Here is a 13,854-nt window from a genome sequence, read left to right on the forward strand (position 1 = left end):
TTACTAACAGAACTGTCACAAGAAAGGTAAGATTTCTTACATTGGTAGGTTAGAATAGATAACCTGAAAATCTCTTCCAGCTCTGAGAAATGTGTAATTATAAGTTTAAATCTCAATATCAGATAACATTTTGGGGGGATAATAGATAGTCAGACGGTCCTTTAGGCACCCACAAAAGATAATCCAACCTACCAGCAAAAACTTGTAACCAAGGTCACATACCCGGTCCCTTTCAAATCAGTAGCTATACAATGAAAAAACAATTTAAATACTTCATTTTCAAAATACCATCACTTGGTTTTACAGGCACACATATATGTTAAAATGCATCAAATTTTCATTTTAAATATAGTGTATTGTTACCTCAATTTTGCCTCAATAAAATTGTTTAAAAAATACTATCACCTGTTTTCCATCTATGTAAACAAATTACTTCATTCCACTGATCAAGAATATCAACATTATAGCTGCACCCTAATATTTTATATTTCCCTGTTAAATTTATTTTCCCTTGATTCAAGTTTTATTGCATTCTTCTCACTTTCCTAAATCAGCAATCATTGAAAAGCATAGTAACTAACCTCTAATGAGCATCTAAATTTTTCTGATGCTATTCAAATGACTCGTTATTATACTTTGGAATGTATCTTTCCTTTAACAACTTAAATCGCAGCCTAAAAATCTGCAGACTTCTTAATGATTTCATTTCCTTCCTTCCATTAGTTAAGGAAATTCATTTATGGGCGCTTCCATGCTACCATTTTGTGGTTCAACTGTCATTTTCTTCCCACATTCTTTATCTTAAAGCCGTCTGAAATAAAATCAGGAAACTGAGAAGGGAAAGAAGGGAAGCCAACAAGACTACTCACATCAGATTTAGAGGACATATTCTCCTCCACGTCAGAATCATTGGGATCCACAATATCATCAAATGGCGGTAAAGTTGATTTCTTCTTCTCTGATGTCTCACTTTCAATTTTGACCTTTCCCATCTTGACATGAGATTTATCTTTTACGGGCTTTTTGTCAGCAGAACAAGTGAGTATCAGTGGTGGCGCACTAGAAAAACTTTTAAATAAAGCCTCTGAGCTACTCTTTTTCCTTTTTTTGGCTGAGAGTTCTTCAGAATCTGAAATGGGGGGCCTTTTACTAGGAGCCTTCTTATCTTGCTGTCCACTGGTGATAGTGAGTAAGTTACTGTCTGGTTTTGGCTCTTTTGACATGGGTTTCGGTTCCTTGAAGGCCATCTTAGGAACAATTTTTTCTTCTTTCAGTGGTTTATTTTCTTTGGGTTTCTTAGAGGATTCTTTGGAAGATTTGTTGTGATCCCTGGAAGGTTCTTTGAAGGCACTTTTATGTTCTCTGGAGTCTTTAGAAGGTTTTTCCTTGTGCTCCTTCATTAATTTGTGAGGCTTTGAAAAACTGGTACTGCTGCTGCTGCTGCTGCTGCTGCTACTGCTGCTGCTGCTGCTGCTGCTGCTACTGCTGCTGCTGCTACTGCTACTGCTGCTGCTGCTGCTGCTGCTACAGCTGCTGCTGCTGCTGCTGCTGCTGGTATGAACACTCCGATTAGGGTCCTGCGGAAAGGGGAGAAGGAAACGAAATTCTCAAAACTCAGTGTCAGTCACGAGTCAAAGCCAGTTTCCTTGCATTCGGTCCGCACCAAATGATCCTTCTTGATGGCTCCCGAATTATTTTTAATAGAAGCCAACAACCACAGTGTAACAGGTGGGAATAGGGTGTGTGAGAATCATAGTGAATGAAGGCGACCATGATCAAGGAATTTAATGAGGCAAGCTGTTTTCTTAATCATGAGAAGCATGGCGTTCTAAACATTTCAATTCGACAAATGGTCACTAAATGCTTGTTCGAGGAGATGCAAAGATGGATAACACATGGTCCCCATTCTTAATAACAATGACATGTCTATGTTTCATAGTTGTTGTAAGAGCCACCTATAAGTGCTATGACAACAAAAAGAAAGGGGGCAATTAATTTTGGGGGGGATGTGGCCAAAAGAATAATTCAAAAAATTATAGAGAATTAACACGTGAATTAGGTCAAGGATAAGAAGGTAATTACCAGAAAGAAAAGAATGAAAAAGTACTTAGACACCAAGGACTAAAATGAACTAAAACACCAGATTATACTCGGGGAATAGCACCCAGCTACAGCAAAGATTGAGATGGAGGTAGAAAAAAAGTCCAGGGTCACATAGTGAGGCTAGATAATATATTTTAAATGGCTTTTTAATATAAAGAACCAGAAGACCAAAAAGGAAATAATTCCTAATTTGAGATAAAAAGCAGTTATTTTTTGCTGTCCAAACTTCATCAGTTAAAGAATATGCCACTCATCCACTAGTAAAGGAAAAAAAAAAAATCTACGGAAGAAAGATTTTACCTAATGGTCATCAAATGAACTGAAAAGTCTAGCAATTACTGCTGTGTAATCATGAGGAAAGAGTTAATCGCTGCCTATTTCATTTTAAATATGTCATCAATTTTTTCACTCATATAAACACCTCAGAATATATAACCTGTATGTAACGTTTCTATTTAGGAACAAATCTAAGTCCATACTTACCATATTTGTGGAACTCTACCACTAATAGTACGAATAAGAAACAGAAGTAAATCCTGGACATGCAAAAGTCCACACCAATACTAAAAGAAGAGCTTTTTCTTGATTACTTCCACCTCCTAATGGAACCAAAGACAAATAAATGTCCAAATTTTCAACTAGAATTTACATCTTCAGGCTTGCTTGTTATGTTTCACCTCTAACTCACCCTCTTAAGGTCAATGATATGTAAACCAATCCCGTATTCCTTAAATATCTAGCAAGATACAGGAAAGAAAGTAGGCAGGGGCTATGCTTTTGACTAAAATGAACAATCTTCTTATTGGGTCCAAACAAACAAACAAAAAAGGCATGCATATGAATAAACATCAGAATACTCAAAATTAAACATTATTGTTCGTCAGTGGGAGTACGTATTTTTCCTTCTTGAAATTTTTTTGTCTTATTTGCTCAACAACAACAAAATGACATATGCCAATTATTCTATTTATTTTTCTCAAGTGAGCATTTGGTTTCAAAATTCTAAAATGGATAAAGTTACTAAACAAAGACATGCTTTTATGTATCAAACTAGCTAATTCCTTACAAAACATCTTAATCTGAGACTTAAAAGCAGAATGCTAAAGATAGAATTCATATTACTGAAACTACATTATTTTATAAATTCTATTATAAGACATTTCCTGGCATGTTAAGCAATACTATGAATAATTAAAATAAAGTATAATGGATAAACTAAATTAAGGAAGAACATCTTGAAATCTAATATTCTTGGGTATTTTTTTTAATTGGTTTGTTGACTCTCTGAATTTTGACAGTTTGCAATCAGTATTCTAATTATGACTCTAGAACACATAAGCATTGCTGTTTAATATTTAACCTTCATGGAATAATACACATATTTTTACAAACATAACAAAAATACACAAATTTTAACCTACCAACATATTTTCTAACGTTAAGCATTAAAAAATAGTAACCCAGCATCAAAAGAAACTGGACTTCTATAGGGGTCTTTCTATGATTTATTTTTCAAATCCTTTTGTAGGACAAACCAGAATTCGCAGAGTACACAGTAGTGTAAGACACAGATTCTTGTGTCATAGAAAGTTCAGGTTCTTGTCTTAATTACATACATATGATGTTAAGTACAAAACCCATGCTGTTCTAGGTATTTAATGCCTACTGTCACATTCTCACCCACCCAACAAATCTTGGTAGGAGCAAGTAACGCAACCATTCTTGTTCCCTCCACTTTACCAAAAAGCTTTCTTCAAGCTAAGACAATTCAGAGTTAAGAAGAGAAACATATTCCATAACAACATCCCAGACAAATAAAAATTTAGAAAATAACAAAAAGGTGAGAGAATGGTTTCTATTACATAGGGCTACATTTCCTTTGGCCTGGGCCTATGATAAATGGGAAAGTTCAAATGCGTATAACCTGACTCCATATTCTTACACGTAATAAATGTAAAAAAAAAAAAAAAAAAAAAAAAGGCTTAGACACAAAGTCAGGAATTAAATTGTTACTGACACAGAATACAAGCTTTCACTGATTCTCAGCCTATCTATCACATATAAATTGGGGATCAAGACACTGGCTTTTAAAAATTTTTACAGAACTATTTATCTTAACATCAGTGCCACTAAGCAGCATACACTAATTACCATTCAATGTGAAGTTTACACATGTTGTATAATTCAAATTCTCTTTGCCTGAGGCTGATTAGGACAAACTGAATATTAATATTAGGGAGAGCATATGTGCATAATTCAAATCTCAAATATTTAAGGCAAATGACTGTTTAAATACAAATATACATATATTTGCAGTAACTTTACAACCTGTGAAAATAGGGTACAGTATTTCCTTTCATCCACTGAAGATTCTACTGAATGCTTCCTTGTTTTAATTTCCTGGAACAGAATGGGTCCCTTTAATGTATAATCTCTTCTAATACTACTTGTCAGCAACTCCAGTGTAAGAAAAGAACAGGTTACAACTATTAGCCAGAATACAGTTTTCTGATTATATGTGGCTTTCAATTTCCATGTCATCCTCATGTCCTCTTCCCAGTATTGCTGATAACTCAAAGTTGATTCTCTCTCCAGCTCCTGTTTCTTCCTCTACCCATTGTCCTATTTTTGGTCTCTGTCCTACTTTAACTGGCTTCTGCGTTGTACACAATTTTCAGATCATTCTCATCGTGTTCAAAGAAATTTGCCTATGGATAAATAAACTCTCCCAGAAGAGTTTTCTTTATCCAAAACCAATAAACTCCCCTAAAAAAGTTTATTTCTCCAAAGTGCATCTGAAAAGGATACTTGCGGGGGGCCAGCCCCATGGCCAAGTGGTTAAGTTTGCGTACTCTGCTTCAGTGGCCCAGGGTTTCACCGGTTCGGATCCTAGGCGCAGACATGGCACTGCTCATTAGGCCATGCTGAGGCAGCGTCCCACATCCCACAACTAGAAGGATCCACAACTAAATTATCCAACTACGTACTGGGGGGATTTGGGGAGAAAAAGCAGGAAAAAAAAAAAAAGATTGGCAATAGTTGTTACCTCAGGTGCCAATCTTTAAAAAAAAGAAAAAACATACTTGCTAGAAATTGTGGTATAGTCCAAGAGGTTATGCATACAAAGGGGTGAGGAAGACCATGACAGTCGAAAGATAGGCTTTCAAAACTGAAGTTTCTTCTGTAATGTCATTAAACATACGACAAATGGCACAGAGGGATGAAATACCATCTGAGGCTATGAATAAAATATAAAAATTCAGGATTTTGGAGGAAAAAAGAACCTTGGATTTAACTTAATGCCCCTCAATCCCAAATCAAACTCATTTACCTCTCTTGAACCAGTCAGCTCCGGGGGCCAGCAGGTAGTGAGTGGGGCCTGAAGAATGTGACCATTAGACTAGAGGTACCTTGAGAGAGGGCTGGTGCAGAGTTTGCTCTGCTCTGGGCTCCAAGCAAGACTGAGAAGACTTTTTCACATAGATAACTGCACAAGTATGTCAGCCTCCCTGGCCCCAAAGGTGAGCAGGAGGCACTCAATAGGAGGGAGAAGTTCCCTTTACTTCCAAGGCTGGGGAATGCAAGGAGACCAAAACGAAGACACAGAGTCTTCCAGGTGTGTACACACAAAACACACAAATGCTTGCTGCTACAGTGCAGGTTGAGATGCCAGTGCCTTTCATTACTTACAGGATTACAACAACCCAAAGTCCCCTAACAGCTCAACCTGAACCCCAATGCTCATACAAATAACGTACCAAAGGGTGGGAGAGAGTAGGAGAGAGTAGATCTAACTTCTAAAGGACACACGTGAAATACCGAGGTCAAAAATAGTATGACTACTTAAGGGAGAGTCAAGGAGAGAACAAAAAATAACGTCTACAGATTTAAAAAATAATCAAATTAAAATTTAAAAAGTAAAATCCTCAAGCTGAATAATTCAGTAGATAAATTAAAGGAGAAGATAGACTCTAACTGGTGGCATGAAGGATCAACCAGGAGAAATCTCAAAGCATAAAGTAAAAATACAAAGAGATGAAAATCATTAAGGGAAAAGAGAAGAGACTTGAAGAACAGATTGAGGAAACCTAATTAACCTAGAAAGAGTTCCAGAAGAGTCTCTAGAAAGAGGAAAACGAAAATAATAGAAGGGAAGCAATAGTTAAAGTAATGTGGAAAAAAATTTCCATGAACTAAGGAAAAGACTGAATTGCAGCCTCACAGGGCTCTCCAAGACCCAGGCAGGACCAATGAGAGATGAGACACAGGCTTAACAACATCGCACTAAAATTCCTAAACCTTAAGGATAAAAAGAAAACCTTACAAGTTACCAGAAAGAATAATTACTTAAAACTAAAGAAGAGTCAAATTAACACTGGACTTTTCACTTATAACAGTAGAATTGAGAAGAAAGAACCGGAACATCTAAGCTTCCGGGAGAAAAAGTTGTACAACCCAAACATTCTACACACGAATTCAGTGTCAAAGAAGCGTTTGCCAAAATATAAGGATTCAAAGAACACATCACCTAGTGCCCCATCCAAGGAAAGGACTGGAGAATGAATTTTAGCCCAACAATAACTGAATCAGAAATGAGACCTTTTATGTGTGGGAAGACGGAGAGGAAAGGAAACAGGAGTGCAATGGACCTTGCCTTCTATACAGAACTAAATCTAAATGGATAATAAACTACATGAAGTACGAATATAAATGCTCAATATAAGTTCCTGACACAGAAAAGTCTAACAAAACTCTGGACCTAAAAAAATTAAATTATCTCCACAGAAATTTAGGAACATTAGAAGGTTAGAGTGTCAAAGTGAGGGAAAATGTTGGTATTATTTTTCTGTTAAAGTAGGGGAAAAAATTGGATTATGAGTAACTGAAAGGGAAAGTGGCCAATAACGAAATGGAAAAGTACCGAAGGACTGCCACAAAAACAAGAGGAAACTGGGAAATGAATATCAACTTGAAAATAAAAGTGAAATTCAGAAATATGAAAAAAGTCGCAAATGTAAATCATGAACAAGGTCAAAAGTAATAAAATCAAGTATTACTCATTAAAATAAAAAAGAAAGCTGAATTCTCCCACTAAAAGATAGGCTGTCAGACTGAGTTAAAAAGACAACGTATACAGACTGTTTGTAAGAAACACTTGATATCAAGTGACTGAGAAAAGCTTAAAATAAAGGAATGGGCCAAGAAATGTCAGCCAAGTACCCCCAAAAGAAAGCACGATGTTACATTAACATCACACGATGTGGAATTCAGAGTTAAGAGGACTAAACAGCATAAACAATTTAAAAGCTAAGTTATATAAAGGAAAAGGAACTGACTATGTAAGAAAAACTCGAAAAATATTTCATTGAGATGAGAAATCAGTACATGTTTGTCAGAAATGGGCAGATTTAATACAATGAAATGAGTAGAGACTTAGTGAAACTGACTAGAACAACCCACAAACTTGATTTAATAATTATATACAGAACATTCTATCTCTCGAATAAAGCTTACAATTCTCATATGTGCCCATGGAACACTGATAAAAATCAATCTTAAAGGTATTATAAAATGAACTTTAAAATAATCTACTTAAAATGTTTGAATAGATTACATTGGTTGATCACACTCTAATAAAATTAGAAAAGCAAAGACAAAAGAAATCAGTCAAAGGAAAATAATGGAAAGACCATTTCATATTAAAAATCTAGGGGTACAGCGAAACATATGCTCAAAGGAAAATATATATAGCCTTTACTGCATTCATTATTTTAAAAAGGTGAAGAGGAATGGAAAGGAGAGAAACCAAGCATAGAAATACACTTAGTACTCACTCTAAAAAACAAGAAAAGATCCACAAATATGCAAACATTGTAAAGCAAAAGAAACAAATTTCGCCAACCTTTATGCTTTAAAATAAGAGCCTTAAATGTATATTTAGGGTTCAAATTCCAAGGAGAAATTTATGGAGTTAACTCTGATTTAAAGAGGAGATTTACAATCTACTTTTTAAAATCAACTAAAAGAGGTAAAGTTTCTTGAATTTAAAATTTCTTGAATTTAAAAATCATGATCTACCATAAAAGGAATAAAATTAATGAGGGATAGCAATTTATAAATACTTCAGAGTACATAGGTAAAGACCAAAAGAAACAGCCAAACAGTTTGAGAGAGAGAGAGAGAGTGTGAATGTGTGCGTGTGCAAGTGTGTGCCTTGTGTTCAGGGGAGGGGTGGAGCAAAGCAGACTCCTGATTATTTTTATGGGCTTTTTAGCGCCATTTGACTTTCTACTAATTTTTTATTAACAATTAATATTATAAGACAATAAGATTGTAAAGTAGAGAAACATTTCAACAATTGGTAGAACTAACTAAAAAAAGGACCAAAATTTGGGGCCTGTCCCCTAGCTGAGTGGTTAAGTTCGCATGCTCCGCCACTGCGGTGGCCCAGGGTTTCGCTGGTTCAGATCCTGGGTGCGGCTATCGCACCACTTGTCAGGCCATGCTGAGGCGGCGTCTCACAGCCACAACCAGAAGGACCCACAACTATAATATACAACTATGCACTGGGGGGATTTGAGGAGAAAAAGCAGAAAAACAAAAAAAGGACCAAAATTTATTTAAACACCAAGGCCAAATAGAGGTAATAAGACCCCAAATTTAATATTTATCAGTCAGTGGGTAGGGGACTAAAAAAAATATCACGCAAGTGGAAAAGAAACAGCACCTGAGAAAAGCAACGGAGGTCTTTCATTCACTAACAATTGAAATGGCCAGTATATAAAAAGAACATGAAATATCTACACATATACAAGAAAGAAAAAGAAAAGTCTGCTGTTACAGGACACAATGCTTTGGAAAGTTTTACTTGTTTTGATTTTTTAATAACGTTGTACCATTTTTGAAAGTGATAACCAGGAAGTTAGAGGGAACTCTACAATATACCCCCACAGACCAGGAAAAAAATTAAACCCTTTTCTAGACCTGATGACCAGGGAGGGGCAGCAGATAGCTTTCGGGAAATGAAGAATCACATCCTCAAATTCCTCAATTTGCCTGGATATGTACAATAGTCAACCAATACAGATAACACTACACCTATAGAAACACAGGTAAGTCTAGATTTTCCACAAATGACAAAAGATGCAGCAATCATCCTATCAGTTAAGCAAGAACCAACAAGTAACATGAAAGAGGATCCAAAGATGATGTCGATCATTCAAGGAGAGAATCTAGACAAGAATAACAAATTCCCCTTACCGTACCTGGCTATGAGTTCTGCCAATTCCTTATTAAGACAGATTGGCCTTAATAATAGGTACAAAGAGCAGTCACATCTGGGAAGCAAAGGAGACCCACTTGAGGACTTTAAGGAGGAAGCCAATATGAACTATTCATTTTAGGAAGATTATCTGGTAGCAATGGGGTACAGAGGCTGGAGTGGGCAGAGGATGAAGAAAGAAAGGCCACTTAGAGGACTATTGTACTGTGGGATGGAGGTGGTGACAATGATGGTGATGGTAGTGGTGGTGGCAATGGTAATGGCTTACTCAATGCTTACTAGCCCAGAATCTGATGTAGCAGTTTTATAATTATTATCTCAACAATCTTGTGAAGTAGCTGTTTTTAGCCCCATTTCAAAAGTAAAGAGACTCAGGCATAGAAACCAGTGAGCTCAAAGACACATATATAATTAGTGGTAGAACTGAGATTCCAGCCCAAGTCTCACTCCAATGCCCATACTCTCAACCACTATACTTCTATCGATTCCCAGAAGGTCAACTGGTTTCAAAACCAACTAGCAATCTTGCCAACATAACCTGAGCTGGAAAGGAAAGAAGAATGGGTAGAAAGAGGGAGGGGGTCAAAGACATTAAAAGAACAACACTGAACATGCCTTCCATCTAGACAGAACGCTATAAGGAAAGTTCTATCTAGTTCCAGTAGAGGGAGTGCAACATGTTATTCTTTGGTAGGTGGCAAATAACATATCGCAAAATGAGAGGTTCTTCATGTACACATTTCGAGTGGCTTAAACTTTGAGTCTTTTGTTACCAAATAAATACCTTAAACTTGACAGACATTAAAATAGTTGTGTTCAGAGGGCTTATGTGATATTGGAAAATCAACCTTTCCTATAATATCCCTGTGGAACACATGTTATCTTCAATTATTTTAAAGAGTATCACAAAATTGTAAGATAGATCCCATCGCGCAATTAAATGTTTTCAAAATCAATGTAAAAACCTCCCACTCTACATAATTTGAAATGACAAAAATTTACAGTGCTCAAGTAAAATAAATGATTACCTCCAAAAAGGGTGGAGTGGGGGAGGTCACTGTATAAGAAAACTGGAGGATCCCACAAGGGCTTCCATAGGAGGTATTTGCAAAGAGAGAGACTGAGAAATTTAGCGCAAAAACAAGGAGGCAATAAAGAAAAACAATAATTTTTAAAGCCATAAAATAAATGGCTGTACAAGAAAGAAAATATGGTAACAGTGTACGGCTTAGCTGTGAATAAACATTTTAACTAGTCATAACTATAAATACCATTTACTGATTTTCAACTTTTAGAAATTAACCTACTCAGCTCTACCACTTGCTAAGTGACTTAAATTTCCTTGTCAGTAAAAGGGAGATCATGTTACCTACACCATCAAGGTCAACTTGATGATTAAATAAGTTTAATATATGCAAAGTGCCTGTGTGTGTATATATGTGTATGTATTATAAGATATATAATATGATATATGCAATGTGCTTGGCACATAGCAGGAACTATGTCAGTGCTTTCGATAACCACTACTACTGTTACTACTGCTCCAGACAAGCACAGAACACCTACAATGCGTATTACCTGACCCAATGTTATCAACTGTGACAATGCCAAAGTAAATGTTTAGATGACAAACATGGAAGGCAGAAACAGGAAAGGAGAAGGGAAAGGAACTCAAGGATACTCTGAGCTTATAAAGTTGAGAAGGACAGTTGTTGAAACACGAAAAAGAGTTCTACATTCAACATCTAGAAAGTTATATCCAAGACGAGAATTAAACATGGTGTTGTGTTAGAAGGGAAAGGAGATGGAGCAAATGGGTTAGATTCTCACGCAGAAATAGAAGCACAAGCATATAGTTTGGAAACTTTTGGCAGTAACCCTAGAACTTAAAAAAAAAAAAAAAAAGAAACCAAGTGCTTCCTTCTAGGAAGCAGGAAGGAGACTGGGGAAGAATACAACCTAGGACTTTCGGTTTTTGCTAAACGCCATCCTTTGCTATTTATTTCTTTTAAACCATGTACATGCATTGATTTGGTGTGAAATAAATTTCTTCAACCCCCCCCCAAATGTACTGTTATATTCTCTCCCCTTTCATGAAGCCATTTGCACTTCAGAGATTTTGTGAAATAAATTTTGTCTTAGAAAAACAAAAAGAGAAACTATTCAACTAAGTGACTGCTATCTTCCTGTGTTTTTAAAAAATTTCAATTTTCCTTCTGATGTGGTTTGAATGTTATCTTATCCTTTTTTTTGAGCAAACTACAATCAAGTTCTAAGCTACAGATTTAGCTCAGGATACTTAGACTGCCTTTTGAGTTTTGTTCATTGCACTTATACCACTGAAAGATGAAGAAAATAAAATCTATAAATTATATTTACAATTAAGAAATGGAAACAACTGAAAAAAATTTCTTTCAGTTCTGAAGTGAACAGCATAAATTGTAGTAAATTTTCATTTCCCTAGCTTTCTGTTTAAAAGCATTAAAAGTAAACCCAATATGAAATGCAAATCAAAACTACACTAAGATATCACCTTACACCCGTTAGAATGAGAAAAATATCTAAAACTAATAGCAACAAATGTTGGAGAGGTTGCGGAGAAAAAGGAACCCTCATACACTGCTGGTGGGAATGCAAACTGGTGCAGCCACTATGGAAAACAGTATGGAGATTTCTCAAAAAACTAAAAATAGAACTACCATACGATCCAGCCATCCCACTACTGGGTATTTATCCAAAGAGCCTGAAGTCAGCAATCCCCAAAGTCCTGTGCACCCCAATGTTTATTGCAGCACTGTTTACAATAGCCAAGACGTGGAAGCAACCTAAGTGCCCAGCAACAGACGAATGGATAAAGAAGATGTGGTACATATATACAATGGAATGCTACTCAGCTGCAAAACAGAACAAAATCATTCCATTTGCAATAACATGGATGGACCTTGAGAGAATTATGTTAAGTGAAATAAGCCAGCGAGAGAAAGATAATCTGTGTTAACCTATCAATAACTCAATAAAAAAAAAAAGTAAACCCAATAAATATTTTCTTTAATATTAAAAATATATTGAAGTACTGCATATGCATGTAAATATGAAATTTAACTGTAAAGCATCAATTGTCAAGAATATTCAATAGTTTACAAAACATTCAGAAGTATACAAAATTTCTAAGTGCCTTCCATTCCAAATGACTAGTTTCAGCTATGTTGTACGTACTATAAAATGCTTTTGTTTCAGAATCCAATCTCATTTAAAGTGTTCCCATTTATATACTGTTTCATGACTTGCTATAACCTAAATTCTAAACTACGATTAAGTACTGTTAACAGAAAGTTATATTTAGAAGACTGCAGTTTCAAGTAAGCTTCTGTTTACTTTTGTGGTTTGAGACTAGAAACTTGAAGTAATAATTATATCACTTCTCTTTCTAGACTTATGTGTATTTAGGTTTGTACAATTTCCGTTTTCTTAAGCAAGCTTTAAAACATATTGGCCAGATCATTCTAGTCTTCTTGTTCAGGACTAGCTGGATTTCTGACAATGAGACTTGATAAGTAACTATTACTCACAGAGAATAGTCAATCTTCAATGTATTCTCCTAATTACAATGGAGTAGCTGGAAGTGTACAAGTTGAAAAACAGTGCCTGACACATAAAAATTCAATAAATCTATTGCATAAATAAAAAACCCAAAGAGAGACACAATTAAACAACGGGAAAATATAATCACTATTATGCTGTGTTGTCACCTTCTCTCAATAGATTTTCAATACATATTTATTGAGTCTCTAGCATACACAAAGGACTATGCTGAAACTGCCAGACGTACAATGCTTTCAGGGGGAAAAATCTTCTAATTTGGGCAATATAGTGGACTCTTTGGGAATACTCACCACAATACAACTAGATATTGGATAATTACAAAACTCTTCCTTGCTGGGCTTATAAAAAATAAAAGAAAATTCAAGAATCAAGAGCCTATGAATAAGACAGAGAAAGAGAAAAGAGGAAAAGGAAGGAGTTAAAGTGTGAACTGTGAGCTACAGTCAAGCATGAGGGCGGAGGTTGTCCAAAGGGCATCCACAGGCCTATGTCTCACTGGTCTCTAAAGACCAAACCTGGGGCCTCGGGCATATTTGGAGATCTGAACCTCAGAGTCTCTTAGAAATTCAGGGAGAAGCCTTTACAAATCTGCTGTTGGGGAAAAGTGCTCAGAATTCAGGCCTCAAGATTCCCATAGTTTCAGCTAAATCAAATATGAACTCTCAATTTTAAAATATTCCTGAACACAAAGAAACAAGCCACCATGATCTGAAAGTCTGTAAAAGGGTCTTGAGGATCTCAGAAATTGGAATCATCAGATGCAGAAGTGTGAAAATGAAAAAAGTTAGAATCCAAAAAGTGACCGAGAAATAAGAGATGAGTAAGAATGACCAGGACAATAAAAAGAAAGAAATAAGGTTTTAAGA

The 13,854-nt window shown here is 35.8% G+C and overlaps 1 protein-coding gene across 3 annotated transcripts in view; it reads right to left on the reverse strand.

Moving 5' to 3' along the window:
• The window catches only part of MLLT3 (MLLT3 super elongation complex subunit), a 251,680-nt gene that overhangs the window by 64,043 nt on the left and 173,783 nt on the right, over positions 1-13,854 (reverse strand). For all 3 annotated transcript variants that reach the window (XM_044756700.2, XM_014845382.3, XM_070495455.1), the window contains exon 5: positions 870-1,577. In XM_044756700.2, coding sequence (XP_044612635.1) covers positions 870-1,577 — 708 coding nt within the window. The remainder of the gene's footprint in view (positions 1-869; positions 1,578-13,854) is intronic.

The sequence above is a fragment of the Equus asinus genome, chromosome 23 (genome assembly GCF_041296235.1).
Source record: "Equus asinus isolate D_3611 breed Donkey chromosome 23, EquAss-T2T_v2, whole genome shotgun sequence".
Taxonomy (NCBI): Eukaryota; Metazoa; Chordata; class Mammalia; order Perissodactyla; family Equidae; genus Equus; species Equus asinus.